This window comes from Panthera uncia, unplaced genomic scaffold (assembly GCF_023721935.1).
Source record: "Panthera uncia isolate 11264 unplaced genomic scaffold, Puncia_PCG_1.0 HiC_scaffold_132, whole genome shotgun sequence".
Lineage (NCBI taxonomy): Eukaryota > Metazoa > Chordata > Mammalia > Carnivora > Felidae > Panthera > Panthera uncia.
The window spans coordinates 13,395-30,702 of record NW_026057942.1 but is presented as its reverse complement, the minus strand read 5'-3'; the positions used below and the strand labels follow the sequence as shown (position 1 = coordinate 30,702).

Sequence of the window (17,308 nt, the reverse complement as noted above, 5' to 3'; positions counted from 1 at the left end):
GAGAGCAGCTCCCGCACCCTCATGGCCAAGTGAGAGCTAGCCCCCCCAGGCCCCTGCCTAACTGTCCGGCAGAGCTCTGGGAGGTATCCAGCTCTCCTCCTAACCTCACCAGGAAAGCCCCCTTGTCTCAGACCTGCACTCTTACCACCTCCTCATTCTCTAGCCTTCTGTGGAGGGGCCACCCTGTGACAGCTCGGCAGCTGAAGGTACCGGGAACTCAGCCTGATGTGCTGTTGGCCGACCTTCAACACTGCAGGTACCCCCACCCCCACCCCCAGCCTTGCCCTCAGGCTAGCCCTGTCTCACAGACCAGTCTCCTGCCTGCCTGTCCTACTCAAGTGTTTCACAAACAGAAGGCCAGGAACGTGACAGCCGCCACCGTTATAGTCTTCACCTCCAGGCCAGCGCTTGGCATGGACCCCTCCTACCGGAGTGACCACCCCTCCCCCTGACCGTAAAGTGGCTCCCCGTTCCGCGTGCAGTGTGTTACAGGCCGGATGTAGGGAGGGTACCACAGGTGGGGTGTGAAGTGGGTGCCGGCCCTGCGAGCCAGGTCTCAGTGTCTCCTCTGTCTGGTGGCTGGTGCAGATCGTCAACCCCTGGCACGCGGTGAGCTGTGCCCAGGGGCAGCCCCCACCATGCAGGTTGGGGCCTCCTTGTGAGTGGCCTGATCTCCTCCCACCCAGCACCCTGCACCACCCCAACATGTTGCTGCTGATGGCACTGAGCCCCTCGGCGGACCTGTCAGGGCTGTGCCTCCTCTTCGAACCCGTGTGGCTGGGCTCCCTGCACGTGGTGCTGCACCCACGGGGACCGAGTCAGGGAGGGCCCCGCACTGTGCCAGGCCTGCCGCCCGGCCACCTGCTGCTGCAGGTGCTGGAGGCCCTGCTGTTCCTGCAGGCCCGCTGGCGTGCTCATGGCGGCCTTAGCTCTCATGCCATGCAGCTGGTACGGCCAGGCCTGGCCAAGGTGGGCAGCCTAGAGCACGGGCGCCCACTGCACCGATGCTGGCTGCCGCCCAGGTGAGTGCCTGCCTCATCTGCCCGCCCCTGTGTCCCTGTCCCGTGGCCACTGGCTCACCAGGCCCCTTGGCCTCCGCAGGCCACAGCAGGGCTACCCCTGGGGAGGCCCAGGCCCAGGGCTACCCCCGCCTCCTGAACTGTACCCATGGCTGCCACTTGAGCTCATCTGCGGTGACGTGCCTGCCGCCACCTCAGATCTCTACAGCTTCTGCATCCTGGCCCAGGAGGTCTTCACCGGTCAGTGAGTGATCCTACACCCCGCCCCACGGAGGTACCTGTACTGTTTCGGTCCCCCAGTCATGCTTCCTCACAGGAGAGCTGCCCTGGGCTGGGAGAAAGGGGCCTGAAGTGAAGGCTAAATTGGAGGCAGGTGAGAGCCCGGCCCTGGATCCCCTGGTACCAGCCCCCTACCAGGCCCTGGTTCAGGCTGGGCTGGGCCTAGGGCCCGCTGACCGCTGGGGCAGCCTGCAGAGTACTCGATACCTGCTGCGGGAGGCCATGGCCCAGGTACAGGGCAGGTTGGCAGGGTGGGTGGTAGCCATGGAGCCTTAGGCAGGACCCACGTCCCATACTCAGCCTCCTTCCCCAGGACTCCACTCCTGAGGTGAGCTCCCGGAAGCATTGGCCCACACGGTACCTTTCATCCCAGGGTTCCCCACCAGGTGAGAGGGCAGGGAGTGGGTGGGAGCAGGTGGTGAGCTCAGCTCTGCTCTCCCCATTCCAACCAGCTGGTCTGTCCCCCCAGAGACACTGTACTGTGAGGTGGCTCCCAGAGCCAGGACTATACCCAGGCCTGTGCCCCCTGTGATGCCCCTAGGCCCCTCCCCATGCCAGGTAGGAGCCAGAGCAGGGACATGGAGGACCAAGGGAGCTGTGGGGCACCTGGGCAGGCCCTGCCAGCTCTCTGCCATGGCTCTTTGCAGGCCCCGGAGACTCCTGAGACCCCAGGCCACAGCAGAGTCCAGAGGGGCACAGCCTGGGACTCAGGCAGCAGCTTGACTCTAGGAAGCCTGAGCCCCAGCCCCAGCCTCTACCCAGGCTTCAGCCCCACAGCCAGGGTCAGCCTGCACCGCTGCCTGGAGCCCAGCTCAACAGTATGGACACCCGCAGGGCCCTGTGCAACCATTCATTTGTTAATCTTTTACCCCTCACCCCAGGTGTCACCAACCCCAGTATCCCTGGCTGCCTCCCCTTTGACCAGGGACTCACAGGACACCCCAACTTTCCTGTCACTCACCTGTGCCCCACTGACCAACTCTATTTCACCCAGGGCCCTGTCCTGTGCTCCAACCATCAGGACTCAGCCTCCCTTCTAGGGACCCAGGGCTCTTTGGAGGAGTTTGAGAGGAAGTTCTCAGTCACGATTCAAGCCCTGCAGGGGCTGTGGCATCACACACACAGGGCTGCCCTGTGGGGCCCCTCTGCCGTGTGAGCCTAGCCCCTGCCTGCTGACCCACAAGGAGGCCTCCCACACCCTGGAGGCTGCTGGCAGGGAAGGCCATGAGGGCAGGTGAAGCAGAGGACCCTGAGCCTATCCCCTGCCCCATGCCACCTTCCCGGGCACCCTCTATGGCCACTGGGTGGCAGCTCCAGCCTTTTTCCCCTGCAGGTGCCCAGTCCTGAGCTGATCAAAGGAGATCTCTTCTCCAGCCTGCAGAAGTGAGAAATGGGCCCTGCTGGGGGACCCCGGACCCCTTCCTCACCCCCGGGGTAACCTTGGCTCCACCCCTATCCCACTACTCCCCAGGATGGACCTGCTGGAGGAGGTCATAGCAGAGCTGCAAGGTGGATGCCAACTCGGAGACAAGCCCAGCCTCGACCCCACTCCTGACACAGATTCTTAGGGTGCCCATGACTGCCTCCCTGAAGATATCACTGCTCAGAGCCTCCCAGGAATGGTTCCCCGTTCAGCACTTGCTGAAATAATAAAGTGATAAAGCAGCCTATCTGTCTCTGCCTCTTTGTTCACTGCATCTGGCTCCAGCATGACACTAGCAGCCATATTTTCACCATTTTTATTAATTTTATCAGATGGTTTAGTGGGGGTGTTGGAGGGGGGTGGAGATGGGCAGGAGCTGTTCCCCAACCCCCTGTGCACAGGGCAGGACAAGCTGGGGGCTCCTGAAGGGAGAGGGAAGACAGGCTGTTAGCCTAGCCCTCAGATTTGTGCGAGAGCCCCCAGGATGGGAGGACGGTGGGGGGATGGGTGTGCCCTTCGGCCCAGGGTAGGAAAGCTATAACAGGTTAGGGACCCACATCAGAAACAAGTTACAAAGTTAGAAACCAAGGGTAGGGGTCAGGAGCTCAAGAAAATACAAAACAAGGGATTGGATTGGGCCAAGATCAGTGAGGGGGAAGGGAAAGGAAGAAGGTCTCCCCCAGCCGTGGCTCAGCAGTAGCTTCGGGTCTGACCCTCAGAATGGAGGGACCAGCTGGGAGTGGGGTAGGGGGGTGGGGGACCAGCCCCCTCCCTTCCTTGCCCCCCATTCCTGTACAAGGATCCTCGGTGGTGTTCACCCCCCCTCCCGTAGGCTGGTGGGGCTGCCCTATACAGCAGAAGAGGCTCTGGAGGGCCCCAGGGCCCAGGCACCCTGTGAGGGGTGTGGGGGCCCCAGGGGGCCCGCTGTTTCTGGGGGAGGCGGGGAGCTGGGGGGCCAGGATCTGAACGGCTACGGGGGTGGGCAGGAGGGGAGGAGGAGCTGGAAGAGGCGGGTGAGGGACCCCTGGGCCCCAGAGCTAGGTTGACATAGAGGGGCTCAGGCCGGGTAGGGCGCCGGGCAGGATGCTGGGAGGCTGAGTAGCCAAGGTGGTCATGGGGAAAGCAGGAGGGGGGTGGTGGGTAGCTGAGCAGGAAGTCGGGGGACCTGTGGAGTGGTGGTGACTGGCCAAGCAGGCCGTATGAGGCATTGAGCCTATCTGGGGGCATAGAACGAAAGGGACTCCAGGACCGAGTGGGGCCAGAGTAGGGGGATCCCTCACCTGTCTCGATTTCATAGTACAGGTTCTCTCCCCTATCAAGTGGTGCAGGGGGACCTAGGGGGCTCCTCCAGACCGGGGCTGGGGAGCTGGGCTGGTAGGATGGGGAACCCAGGGAGTACAAGCCTGGTTTAGGGACCCCAAGGAAGGGTGGCAGGCACTCCCGGGGGGCCGAAGAGAAGAAGCCAGGAGTAGGAACCTGTGTGGGGACAGAATACAGGAACTGAGCTGCTGTCTCTAGCTCATCTCCACACCCCCTGCATCCCCCACTTGTCCTGAGCTGGGCACTGACCTGGGAAGGGCCTCGGAGTCCCCTCCTTGAGGTCCCTGGGGGACGCTGGCTCCTCACCAGGCTCCCGTCACTTTGTTGCCTCGGTAGGGAAGGTGGGGGTCCAGGAACCCAGGCACCCGGGTGGGCTAGGGAGTTGGGGGCTGGCCCAACCCCTGAGGTCCCTGGGGGCTCACCGCCCACCTCCAGTGACAGTGAGCGGTGAAAAGGGGAGTGGGGAGAAGGGGTGCTCCCATGCTCCTGTTGGCTCTGTCTCTGGGCCACCTGCTGAGCCCGCTCAGCCAGGGCCAGGGCCATGAGGCGTGCTGGGTTCTTGGGGGGTGGGGGCGGGGCTCCCCCAGGGCGCAGGAGGGACAGGGGTGGGGGCAGCAGCGGAGAATCTGTACCAGGACCTACACAGAGAGGAATGGGAAGAGGAGTCAAGCAGGTCTTGGGTGCAGCTTCTGGGTCTATGAGGGTGTAGGGTAGACTGAGCGGGACTCACCGTGCTGGCCTTGGGGCCCTCGGGGACCAGGCAGTGACAGCTTGCTGCAGATCTCCTGTTGGCAGGTGTCACTCAGCTGGGCCTCGGCTCCACGCAGCAGCAAGGGGATGAGATGGGGCCGCAGGCCTGGGTTGGGGCTGAGGGCTGGCGTCGGGGTGACTGAGGCAGGTGTTCCCCCAGCCCCCAGCAGCTCCAGGACAGCAGGTGGCACTGATACAGCTAGGGGCTCTGAGATGTCCAGGGCGGTGGGCGAGGCAGGGCTGGTGGTCCCACGGGGTGAAAGGGCCTGGGGGGTCACCCTGGGTGGGAAGGCAGAGGCAGGGGCTGGGGGTGCTGGGCTGGCAGGAGGTGCAGGGTCCCCTGGTGTGGGGCTGCTGCAGCGAAAGGTCAGGGGATCAAAGTCGAGCCCCCGGAGCCCCTCCAGGCAGCGGGGTGGGCTGAAGTCCAGCTCGTCACCATCATCTAGCCAAGCTGAGGTTCGGTGTGAAGGGGAGCCAGAGAGTGCCCCCAGCCCAGCTGCTGAGGATCCAGATGATGAGGACTCAGAAGAGGAGGAGGATTCAGAGGAGGAGGAGGAGGAGGACAGGCTCTCGCAGGAGCCAGCAGGTGCTGGGCCCACAGGGAAAGCATCGCTGCTGGAGTGGGGTCTCCGTAGCCTGTGCAGCCTCTGGAGGCCTGGAAGAGGGGACAGTTTGGTGTCGAGGGCCAGACCTTTACATACCCATACATCAGTGAGAATAGGGCACGCAGCCCAGTGGGTTGGTGGAGGAACACGAAGAGGCACTTCCCTGGATAGGGTCACAATGGCTGCGAATCCAGGGAGAGCTGTTCAGACTCACAGTGATAAAGGAAATAAATGGCAAGGCCATGAGGAGAATCATTCCAGACCCAAAGGCAAGAACGAAGTCTGACAACCACATAGCTTGTGAGCATGAGACCAATGGGATCTCACACGTAGCTGGTGGGAGTGCAGACTGGGGCAGCCATATTTGGAAAACAAGTGGGCCTTCTCATGTACAGTTGGACATGAACATACCCTACAGCATGCACCTCCATCCACTCCTGGGTACGTGCAGCGCTCTCACCAGAGTGTGGGGCATGGCAGAGATTGCTCACCAGAGCCCCTCAACCCATCGGGAGTGGGACAGACATGCAGCTCTGGATAGGACATCCACACACGGCTACCAGAGAGCAGCTGAGAGGAACGAGCCTGGGCTACACTTGGCCACATGGGTGGCAGTGAGTGAAAAGTGATGTTCCTCATCCAACACCATACCCCCTTTCTTAGGATACCTTTAAAGATCCAAAACCACTAGGACTGTGCTGTATGTTATTTATGCAGACGCCTACAGGTGAGGAGACCTTAGAGCAAGGGGATGCTGACCATCAAGTCTGGAGGGCGCCTCCGGTGGGGAGGCAGCAGATGCAAGGGGAGAAGCTTGAAGGTAAGGTGGTGGGGCTCTTTTAGTTCTGGCCAGTGGGTTCATGGGTGTTCATTTTATTATCTAGATTTGTTTTTCAACAGGAATGCATAGAAGACTGTTTGAAAGGGCCCTGCCTGAACCAATGATCGCAGTACATCATGAACCAAGGGTGATGCTTTATCCAACTCATTGTACCTAATGTCCAGATTAAGGGGAAAAAAAACCCAACCCCCCAAATTTGAAGCACATTTAGAGGCCACCTCAGGGCCCCCGGCCCTCCCAGTTCCACCTGGGCACAGGCATGAGCCACCCTGTGCTCACCAGCTCCGCTGGCCTGTGATGACAGAGACTCCTCGCTTTTGGCAGATCTCAGCGTGACGGTGTCAGGTCGGCCACCTGCTAGGAGAGGTACAATGGTCACAGGGCACTTCAGAGTGCCTCCCCCTACCACCACCGCCCACTGCCGGCCTCTGACCTGAAGGCTGCGGTGGGGCACGGGTGCCCCCCAGCCAGGGTAGAGGTTTCTTTCGGGGGATGCTGGGGCCCCGGCCCAGGGCAAAGAATGTCTTCCAGCTGCTCCCCCCTGGCTTTCGCTGTTTCTCGCCTCTCTCCCTTTTCCTCCTGGGGTTTGCATGAGACACAGGAGACAGTTTGAGGATCTGGGGCCTCCAGGCTGATCCTATGCTCCCCTAGCATTCCACTCACCTCTCCACAGGTGAAGCTGGGGCCTTGGGAGTTATGGGCTCCGTGGGTGTCCCCAGACGGCCCTGGGTGCGAGCCTGGGCTTCCTCCAGCGTCAGCAGGCGAGTGGAGGGGCCGCTGCCCGCAAGTGACTTGGGCCTGGGGAGGAGGCAGCGGCCTAGGGAATTGGGAAAGGGGGCAGCTGTCAGCTCAGGGTGCCATTCAAGGCCACGGGCAAAGCCAAGCGCTACAGCCCAAGCCCCGGCCCCGCAGCGTGCCCACCCGGGCTGGCAAGGCAGGGGGCCAGGGCGGATCAGGCGGGAATGGGTGGGCAGCAGGCAGGTGAGGAGGAGGAGTGAGGCAGAACGAGCTGATGAGGAGGCAGCTCCCGGCAGCCAGCGAGGGCAGCGGCTCTGGCTTCAGTTACCTCGGGCCAGTGGGCCCTCCGACGTGCTGAATCCTGATTGGGCTGGGGTCCCGGGTTGGGCGGGGAGTCTGGGTGGGGCCAGGGCGGGGTCAAGTCTGGGGACCTCCCACCTCCTCCCAGATGGCCCCATGGCCCCAAGAGCCCCCAGGAGCTACAAGGGGTGAAGGAAGAACGATGTCCGGGCCAAGAAGTGGGGATCCTGAGCGTAGGAGCTGAAATGAGAAGGGGGGGGGAGGGGAGGGAGAGGCCGGGGCGGGGTCCTCAAGGAGCCAGGAGGGAGGTCCAGCTTCAGTGGGGTAGGGATAGGGCTGGGAGCCCACCTGCCCTCCCACTGCAGCCCTAACAATGAGGGGGCAGTAGCCAGGACATGAGCGGGTGAGATGGGCGTACCTGCAGGGTCGAGGCCAGCAGAGGAGAAGGTGTCGCTAAACAGGACATCCACGTGGGTGAGCAGGAATTCCACCACCACAGACTGCACCCGAACCTCCCTGAAGGCTGCGGCCCCACCCAGCCCCACTGACTCCAGTTCCATGGACCTGGGTGGGAGGAGAGAGAGGGAGGCCAGGTGATTTAAGCTCCAGCTGGTGGATTTTAGCTACCCAAAATGGGGAGCCAATGGAAGAAATGACTGTCATCTAACACCTCTGACCTTCCCCAAGTGATCACATCTAGCATTGGGCTCTCAACCTTTCCCCAAACCTCCTTCCTCCCTGTCCGCAGCTCAGTCAATGCTCAGGCCAAACACCTCCGGGTGTTGCTCCTGATCCCCCTCTTTGCCTCACACTCACATCCAATCTCTCAGAAATCCTCCCTGCTCCACCCACAAAATCTCTCCAGAATCTAAACTCTTCCCCACTGTCCCCACCCCTGGCCTGGCCTCTACCCTTCCCATCCCAGACACCACAGCTCCTCCCTGCCTCCCTGCCCCCTCCCCCTCCATTCTGTGTTCTGCCCTCTGCAGTCTGCTCCCCTCTGCAGCCAGAGGTAGCCCCTCCATGCTGGGTCAAGGCCCTCCCGGCTCAGAGCCCTCCCCTGGCTGCACCCCTGTCCTGGTAAAGTCTGTCCTCACCATGACCCACAAATCATAAGTCATTCCTCTGTCTGGTCCCCTGGCATCTCTGACCTCACCATCTCCTCCCCCTCAACCCCTCCCTCCCTTGCTCACTGGGCTCCAGCCACACTGGCCTCCCCGCTGGTCCTCCAGCACACCGGGCACCTTCCCAGCCTCCAGACATTGGCACTTTTGGTCCCCTCGGTCTGGTTTGTTCTTCCCCAGATAGCCACATGTGTCCCTCCCTCACCTTCCAAAGTTCTTAAATGTTACCTTCTCCGTGGAGTCTTCCCCACCCACCTTATTTGAAATTGTAAGCTGCCTTCTCTTTTTGTTTCTTTGTCCTCATAGTTCTTATATCCACCATCTGATGTACCACCTATTTTATTTGGGACAGAGAGCTTGCCTGTCTTGGTCACCATCAAATCTTCTGTGGCTCATGCTGCTACTGGCCACAGAAGCTTCTTACTGAAGCCTTCCCTGCCACTCTAAAAATCTCAAAATACCATGACCCTGTGCATCTCCCTTCCCTGCTTTGTAATCTTTCTCCTTGGTACTCATCACTATCAGACCATAGTCTCTATTTTTCTTGTTGATGGTTCATTGTTCATCTCCCCCATGAAAATGTGGACTTAGGAGCACAGGATTTTGCTCACTACTGTGTCCCAGTGCTGAGGAAAGGAACTGGCACACAGAAGACTCAAGAAATATGTGTTGAATGAAATGAATAAGAGAGCAAAAGTTGGGCTCTGGGTGTGGGGGGCTTCTTGAGGCCCAGCTAGTGGAGAAGGCTGAGGGGGCAGGCTGGTGAGTTGCCAGCTTACCGTAGCAGATTGGGTGCCCAGACAATGGCCAGGTTGCGGGCATGCATGCTGGTGTTGGCGCTGTGTCTTGCCATGCGGGCCAAGTGCCTCAGCAGGTACTCCAGGGTCCTGGGGGTGGGAGTGGAGGAGGACACCTGAGCCTCAACTCCCTTGGGACCCCACCACAGCCCTTTCTGCCCCTCCTGGTTTACCTGTAGTGTGGTGGGGGCAGCTGTTGGATGACGTCGTGGACACGCACCAGGCGTTCCTCCTCCCCAGGCACTGACATGGCTTCCTGAGATTATGCACAAGCATGATGGGGGCTGGGCCAGATGCATCCCAGCACCCTCCAACCTTGCCAGCTCCCTTACTCACACTGAACTTCCCATAGAGCTGGTATGTGAGCAAGGGGTTCGGCAGCTCCCGGAAGTACAGCTTGCAAAGGGAGGACACACTGTGGATGTCCTGCAGAAAGGCGGGGCCAGACAGTTCAGGGATCCTCTCACTGTCAAACTCATGCCTGAGGCCACCAGGTCAAAGAGGAGAAAGATTCAGGTCAGAGCCGAACCACCTGGCCATGTTCTTCCCCCACTTCCCAAAGTGGCCACACATAGGTGCATGCACATGGATCCTGTGCTGGGCTCTTCAGAGGCAGAACCTTACTGACCGCCTCCCACCACCCCCCCACCCCCCCGCAACAACTCTGTGTGCCCGAGAGCATGCCTCATTTGACAGGAAGGACACTGAGGCTCAGGTGGGAGATGCCCCTGCTGTGGGTACCCAAGGCTATCTGAATCCAGAGTGTGACCATGCTCCTTCCATGAAGCTGTCATTCTCCTGGCTTCTGGAGGTCACTGAAAAACGTGGCCCAAATCCCAATAGCCCCTGCTCACCACTCTCTGGTGAAGTCCCACTGCTCTTGGGTAAACATCCTATCATGTGACCTTATGCCTGTCTCTCAGAGTCTCAGGCTCCACACTGACACCTCATGCCTCCCGTCAGCCCCAGTGCTCGTGGCTCACTGCTTCCCCTTAGACTCTCCCACATGCTGTCCCTCCTCAGCTCAGAACCCTCCTGTGGTTACCCCCTTATTCTGAGTAAAAGGCAAAATCCTAAGAGTCATCAAAAAGGCCCTGTATGCTCTGCCCCCATTTCCTTCCGGGACATGACCTCCTGCCGCTTTCCCTTGCACTAACTGTTCCCTCCATGGTGAATGTTCATCCCAGCACATCCACACAGCTCACTCCCTCACCTCCACCAGAGCAAGCTCTCTCCCAGGCGGCCTTCTCTGCCCACCCTATATAAAACTGCAATACCCCTCCCCAACTTATTATGAGCCTCCCCACCCCATTCTATTTTTCTCCATAGTACTTGTCACCTGCTAGTACACACTCTCATTTCCTTGTCTGTCTCTCCCTCTAGTATGTGAACCCCATGAGGGCAGGAATCTCTGGTTGTCTCTCATCCACCACTGTGTCCCCAGTGCCTCATGCTTGGCATGTGGCAGGTACTCAATGAAGGTTGATCTCTTGCTTCCAATGCTTATTCTGCTCTTGCCTTTCAGGTCTCAGTGTGGGTATCACTTCCTCAAGGAAGCCCTCTCTGCCCCCAGCCCCAGTCTAACCCCACTCTAAGCCCTCCTAACCCTCCCTGATAACTCTATGTCCCCAGCACACGGCACAGGGCCTGAAACAGAGATGATGCTCAGTAGGAGTTTGTGGAAGGAAGGGCTCGGTGGAGGGCCCTCACCGTAGCCTCTGGATGTTGGATGACACTCCTGAGAGCCGGTAGATTCCATCCACCACCCCATGGGCCTCAATAAACTCAGAGCAGCAGCGAAGCACCTGGGGCACTGGGGAAAAGCAGGGGCTCAGGTCTAGGCAGGTTGCAACCAGGGTGGGAGGAGAGGGCTGGGCAGGGAGACATAGGGCCTGTCCTCACCATCCTGGCCTGAATTGCTGAGATGCTCTCCAAGGTCACAGCCAAACACCCTCTGCCTCAGGATGCCCCGCTGCCGTAGCCGCTGCCGAGAAGGGCGGGAGCGCATGAATGTTCGGAGGAGGCCAGCCAGCTTCCCACGTGGCCGGGGCACAGCTGTGGGGGTAAAGGCAGGCCACACAGGGTCAGTGCAGCCACTGATCTTATGGTGGGGGGCAGGGGCCTGGCCCCTTGTTCCCGTTACCTGAGGTCAGAGAGGAGACACCCTGGGGAGTTGGGACACCACACGGGGGACCATCGGCATCTGTGGGGTGAACAGTAGGTGGAGAGAATGGATGGCAAGCAAAGGATGCAGGGAGGCCTCCACATTTTGCCCCTGGCACTTACCCCCCTTTAGTCCTGGGCCAGGCCGCTCTGTGAACAACTCCACACACTCACTGGGGAAGAAGCCGACCTGAAGAGGGTTTGGGGTCAGCGAGTAGGCCACCCTAGCTGGCACAGTGCCCTGCCTCACTTGTCCACCCCAAGCCAGGCTCACCTGGAAGCCTCGCTTGCCCCGCCACCAGCTCCGGTCCTCAGTGGGTGGCATGTCGATCACTGAGACAATGTCTCCCACCTGAGAGTGGGAAGGTAATTGGAGGGAGGGTCAGAAGGGACAGGGGAAGTGGGGAGCCCAGGTGGAGTCCGCTTCCCCACAGCCTCACCTCGAACGACAGCTCGTCTGGTGCCTGGGCTGTGTACCGTTTTATTACATGGGCAGCGGCCACCGCAGGGATGTTAAGGGAGGCTTCCTCACTGAGGAGCAGTCGCCGGCCATGGTTGTCCAGCTGAGATGGTGGGGGCAGAGGGATGTGCAGGGAGAGGCCAGAAGAAGATAATAAAGGCAGAGGAGGTTCCTCCATGTCCAGTGGAGCTCACTACCTGTCCCCTACCTAAAAGCCTCTGTCAGTCAGAGCTATCGGTCAAAGAGCTAAATTCTTGCCCCTGCCCAACAAAGCCCCTCCTTCCTCTCATGTCCTGGGATACCCCTGCACCCTCATCCTCCATGACACTGCACATTTGGTATCTAAAAACCGACTGGTTTAAGCCACTGTTGGCCAAGTGTTCTGTGAGTTACAGTAAAACCTATTTCTAACTGATATATCTTGAAATCCTCACATCCCCATAGTCCAATGCCTCTCTCTCTCTCTCTCTCTCTCTCTCTCACACACACACACACACACACACACACACACACACACACTCATTCTCTCTCACAGGCATGTGCCCACACAGACACTGAAATATCAGTGCCTCCTCCACTCTGGCTCGTTTCTTTCCTGTGCCCACACACTCTCTCCGGCTGGTTCTCACTCCTCAGACATCCCTCACTCACTCCCCACCCCAAGTCCCCTTTCCCGGGCCTACCTCCATCCAGGTGAGCACAGGCCCACAATTGAGGTTACTGTCCACCAGTCCTGACAAGGTCTCCAGGTATTGTAGCAGCAGTGGTACCAGCATCTGGGGGCAGGTTGTCAGGATGGGCTTTTGTGAGGGGAACTTGAGAGAGTCACTGCCCTCCTATACTGCCCTAGCTCACCTCTAGGCAGGGCTGAAACTCAGCCTGAATGCATGGGTGCTGCTCCACTGGTAAGCACTGAAATATTTTCATATCAGTTAGTAAATAGGCTATGCCAAGCTCCTGTGTGCCCCCATTGGTCTGGCCATGCCGACTCTCCCACCAAATCCCCTGGAACTCCCATGATCCTAAAGCTGAAAGGAGCCTCCAGAACCTTGCTGCAGTTTTATTCTGGGCCTCTCCATTCTGATTGGTTGGAACTCGGGCCATACCAGTGTTTAAATATTTAACTATCCTCCCTTGATGGTTTCACACAGTGCTTATGAGGACACACCATAGCTGAGGCTGGGACCATAAACAGTTTACCTGGGCAGCCCTGGCACCCTCTGGGGGTGGGGGAAGCTCTGGGAGGCAGGAGAACCTCCTGTCAAATATGCACCGGTGTAGGTGGGCATCCAGGGAACGGAAGTCATCGTAGCTGCGCAGAACTGGCCACGAACGGCCCTGAGGGAGCAGGAGGGACAGAAAGGAGCAGTAGTCCTATTACACTGAGCCAGTGTAGACCATGAAGACCAGACTGTCAGGCTAGATGAGAGGAGGGGTGGCCTCACCTGGCAGGTCACCTGTACCCCAAACACAAGCTCATTCTCTCCAGAGAAGCTGGGGCCTTCACGCTCTGGAGACAGCAGGAGCTATAGTGGGAAATAAAGGCTCAGGTAAGGGCCTCACTTTTGTCCCAGTCCTGACATTCCCAGGTTAGCACTATCTGGAAATGGATCTGTGTCCCCTGCCTGGGGCTCCCTAACGGCAGGGCCTGCTGATGTCTCAGAGTACAGGGCCCTGGCACAGTGCGTACACCTAACAAAAAGTTAGGTGAATGAATAAAGAAACGAACAAATGAATAACAGTTCTCTTCCACCCTGCACCTCCTGCCAGCGACTGCTCAGCTATTCCTGAGATAGGCTTCAGGGGTAAAGTGGCTGATACTGCTTCAAGGTTGGGTAGGATCTCACCCTCCCACCTGGGTGCAAAGCCCCCATACCTGAATATGGCCAAAGTCAACATTCTCATAGTGGAAATGGGCACAGTCAGCCAGCCGAGGGAAGGGACCTCGAGGAGCCGAGAGCCTGGGGGACAGGTGACACATCACTAGTGGCTCCTGTGCTTGGCCCCCCTCCTAAGCTGAGCCTCACCCTCACCTCTCACCTTTTCCCAGGCTTCCCCTTCACACTAGCCCCCCCAGTGTGGGGCAGAGGCTGCACTGAGCCTTCCCCTGGGCCATCCAGGCTGTCAGTGCTGCGAGCCTGTAGAGCAGAAAGAAGAATCAGAGGCCTCCAGAGATGGGAGCAGAGAGACAACGGGAGCATTGTTATCTGTGAGCCTGGGCCCAGAGGCCCGAATTGCTTCACAGGCTGCCCTGAGCATGGAGCAGAAGGGTAGGTCAGGGGGAGGTGAAGGCAACTGAGGGTAGGCCTGTTTCTTTGTGGGTGGTCTGGGGTGGGGGGCTGGAAGAAAAGGGACTGAGGGTGAGGGAGGGAGAGCGCACGCTGGTACCATCTCTCCCTGTTTGAAGCCCTCCTTTAGCCCCTGCGGAGTATAGTCATCTCCCCTATGTGCCTCTCCACACCTTTCATTGATGTCTGGACAATCATAGCTCCCATCTTATCAATCTTCCTGCTTCTAACCTCTCCCCTCCTGCTCGCTTCTTCCTAGCAAGTGCTGGTATAATTTTCTTACCACACAGATCTACCTGTCTCTCCATAGATCATAGACCTTCAATGGCTCCCTGTTATCTTCAAGATAAACTCTGAATTCTCAGGTCTCTCTTTACCACTCCAGCCCAGCCTTCCCCCCCAATGGCCTCTACTCTCAGGGCTCACACTTTAGAGTCCAACAAAAGCACGACCTTCTCATTTCCTCCTAGGCCTTTGCAAAGATTGTTCTCTCTGCATGGGACACTCTTCCTAATTCTTTCAGTAGGTTCACTCCTCCTCATGCCTCAGGTCTCAACTCTCATTCTGTCCTCTTGACCCAGGCTGTGTCAGCCTCCTCTTCTGGACTCCTCTATCCCCATTCCAGCCCTGAGCACTCTGAGATGTCACTGGTGACAAGCCCATCTCCCCCATTGGACTGTGACTTCCCCAGGATCAGGGACTCCAGCACATAGCTGGGCACAGAATTGATGCTTCTCACAGGGAAAGTTGCCTGATTCCTCTGTGGGTCCCAGTGTCCAGTTACACAGCAGGAACCAAGTAAAACCTGACAAATAAATTAACCAGCTGCCAGATAGGGATTTTCCAGGCTGGGCTCTAGCCTCTCCTTCCTTCATATCCCTGAGACCCCAAGTTCATCCTTGGGTCTCACCCTCAGGTCTGTCCCCCTCCAGCTCAGAAAGCTCCTCAAAGCAGGATGAGATCTGAATCTCTTTGCACGTGGAACATGGGGTCTGCCCGGAGGTATCAGGGAATGTCTGTTAAATGAGCGAATGAGAGAATGAATGGATGAATGAGCAGAAGCAGCATGGTGGGAGAGGGAGATGGTGGGGGAGGGAGGGTGAGGACAAGAAGATGGAGAAGGACCCAAGGATCTAGCAAGAGGTACACTGCTGGTTTGGGGTTGGGGTGAAGTAAGGAGAGGGGAGACGCTGGAGAGGATGAGGTAAAGGTTCAGGCTGATGGGGGGTAAGGGAGCGTAGATTGAGAGGAAACAGAACGGAATGAGATGGAAGAGAAAGAGAAGAAAAGGGTCAGGCTGAGGATGGAGCCGGGTGGGGGTGGGGCTCAAGAACGCGAAGGGGGCTGGTGGTAGGAGGGGGAGTGGGCTAGTCAGAAAAGGGTGGAGGTGGGGAGAGGAAGCTGAGGATGGCTCTGGGATGGGGATTGGCGAAGGACCCGGGAAGCTTCAGCAGGCCCCTGCGGGGGCCACTTCGTGGTGCGGGTCCTTCCCGGGACTAGCCCCTCCCCCCCAAGCCTGGGTCCTCGGCCACTGTCACCTCCATCCAGGACAAGGAAGGGGACGAGCACTGAGGGGGCGGGGCTGGGGTAAGGGCTTGGGCCCAAGACCAGGCCGGGGGACGAGAGGGACCTCGACGAGGGGTGAGGGGCGGCGCAGGCCGCGGGCTCGGGCGGGGCCGGGGGCGGGGCGCGCGGGGCGGGGCCGCGCGCGGACAGACTGACACGCGGACGGACTGACGCCCGCTTGGGCCCCTCACCACCATGGTAGCGTAGCCTCCTCAGGCGCCGGCCGCGCTCGGCCCGTCGCTCGTCGTCCTCGTCGCCGCTGCCGCCGCCATGGCGACACAAAGGGGAGGGCGCGAGCCGCGCGCGGGCGGCTGCAGGCCCCGCCCCTAACGGCTGCCCGTGGCTCCGGCGCGCGCCCCACGGAGGCGGGGCAGTGGGGGACGCGGCGCCGCTTTTCATTGGCTCCGCCCTTGGCCTTAGGATGACTCCCCGCCCACCTAGCGGCTTTTCATTGGCTTGGGTTTTGGTCCCATCCCTGGCTCGGCCTCTTCGGTCCCGCCCCGCGAAGTTTGACAGCGCCGCGCCCATGACTGCTTTTCATTGGCTGTCATTGCCCTCCTGAGACACACCCCCAGGTTCTTTATGCTTTGCTTCCAACACTTCTAACACTAAGCAGTGGGCTCTCCCCTTAGTCCATTCTCAGTGACCACTCCTCTGACACTGTTTTCCCCCTTCTGACACTCTTAATTGGGTTCTTCCATGGCCTCAGGGCTTTTCTCCATCCCCAAGTAGCTTTTCAAGGTCTCAATCCTCTAGCTCCAGCTTTGTCAGTTGACCCTGACACGGCCCACAGAATACTGAGGACATTTGCCCATGGATGGTTTTCACTGGCTCAGATACCCTGCCTGGGACATAATCTTTGCCCTTCCCACATTGTCCTTACCTCCTCCTCTACTGTTTCTTACAGGCCGGCCTCCGGCTCTGACTCCTTTTTCATAGGACCTGGTTTAGCCCGCAATGTAGAACATGACCAGGTCTCCTATAAAGCCAATCCCAATCTTTCCGCCTCTAACTTGAGCCAGGTCCAGAAAACACTATAACAATGCTGTTTCCAAGAAGACTTTCACTGGTCATGTTCTCAACAGGGCCCCTCACCTCAGAAAGTACAGCTTTGATTCATTCTCTCATTCATTCAAAAACTAATCACTTAATTTGTGGCTACGTCAGTATTCAAAGGAAGGGGAAATATATCCTGCCTACCTGGAGCAGAGATAAACTGTCCCCAACTGTGCTGTGTCCAAATTTCTGACTCACAGAATCCATGAACATAACAAAATGATTGCATTATGTCACTAAGGCTTGGAGATGATTTAAAATCCAGCGATAGTAATTAGGATAGTCTTTTGTCAACTAGTTAATTCCTACCTGTCTCAGCCTGAACGTAACTTCCTCAGAAATCCTCTTTATATCTAAACAGCTATTTCCTTCTTTTTTATTTCATTTAATTGTGTGGTTTGTTCAAAAAGGCTGAAGACAAATATATGCCATGTCTATGACATACAGAAGCTATTAATAGAAACCTATCCTATCCTCCCTCTTTAATAAATACAGATATCAACATAATCCTGATCATACATTCTCCAACATTTTATTATGAAAACTTTCTAACATACAGCAAAGTTGAACAATTTTACA

General features: G+C 58.3%; 2 protein-coding genes across 4 annotated transcripts; one reads left to right on the top strand and one right to left on the bottom strand.

Annotated features, from left to right (window-relative positions):
• Positions 1-6: 6 nt before the first annotated feature.
• LOC125916917 (inactive serine/threonine-protein kinase TEX14-like) lies at positions 7-2,966 on the top strand. Its single transcript, XM_049623166.1, has 9 exons — positions 7-256; positions 687-1,022; positions 1,102-1,259; positions 1,336-1,529; positions 1,612-1,684; positions 1,768-1,856; positions 1,946-2,116; positions 2,632-2,681; positions 2,770-2,966. The coding sequence occupies exons 2-9, from the start codon at positions 706-708 to the stop codon at positions 2,864-2,866; spliced, it is 1,149 nt and encodes a 382-aa protein (XP_049479123.1). The 5' UTR covers positions 7-256; positions 687-705; the 3' UTR covers positions 2,867-2,966.
• A 55-nt stretch (positions 2,967-3,021) lies between these two features.
• Positions 3,022-16,019, bottom strand: LOC125916914 (rho GTPase-activating protein 33). 3 transcript variants are annotated; one of them, XM_049623158.1, is made up of 22 exons: positions 15,865-16,017; positions 13,860-13,957; positions 13,696-13,780; positions 13,265-13,345; positions 13,020-13,157; positions 12,503-12,595; positions 11,800-11,922; positions 11,634-11,711; positions 11,483-11,549; positions 11,340-11,399; positions 11,099-11,251; positions 10,907-11,009; positions 9,533-9,677; positions 9,370-9,452; positions 9,179-9,286; positions 7,694-7,839; positions 6,901-7,054; positions 6,671-6,816; positions 6,517-6,591; positions 4,772-5,446; positions 4,291-4,679; positions 3,022-4,197 (listed from the first exon to the last, which is right to left on the bottom strand). In XM_049623158.1, exons 1-22 carry the CDS (start codon positions 15,868-15,870, stop codon positions 3,412-3,414), a joined length of 3,792 nt encoding a protein of 1,263 aa, XP_049479115.1. In that variant the 5' UTR covers positions 15,871-16,017; the 3' UTR covers positions 3,022-3,411. The 3 variants fall into 3 exon arrangements, with proteins under 3 accessions (XP_049479115.1, XP_049479114.1, XP_049479116.1); XM_049623157.1 differs by having other exon boundaries at positions 3,022-4,679; positions 15,865-16,019; XM_049623159.1 differs by lacking the exon at positions 15,865-16,017 and adding an exon at positions 15,018-15,384 and having other exon boundaries at positions 3,022-4,679.
• Positions 16,020-17,308: the final 1,289 nt, after the last annotated feature.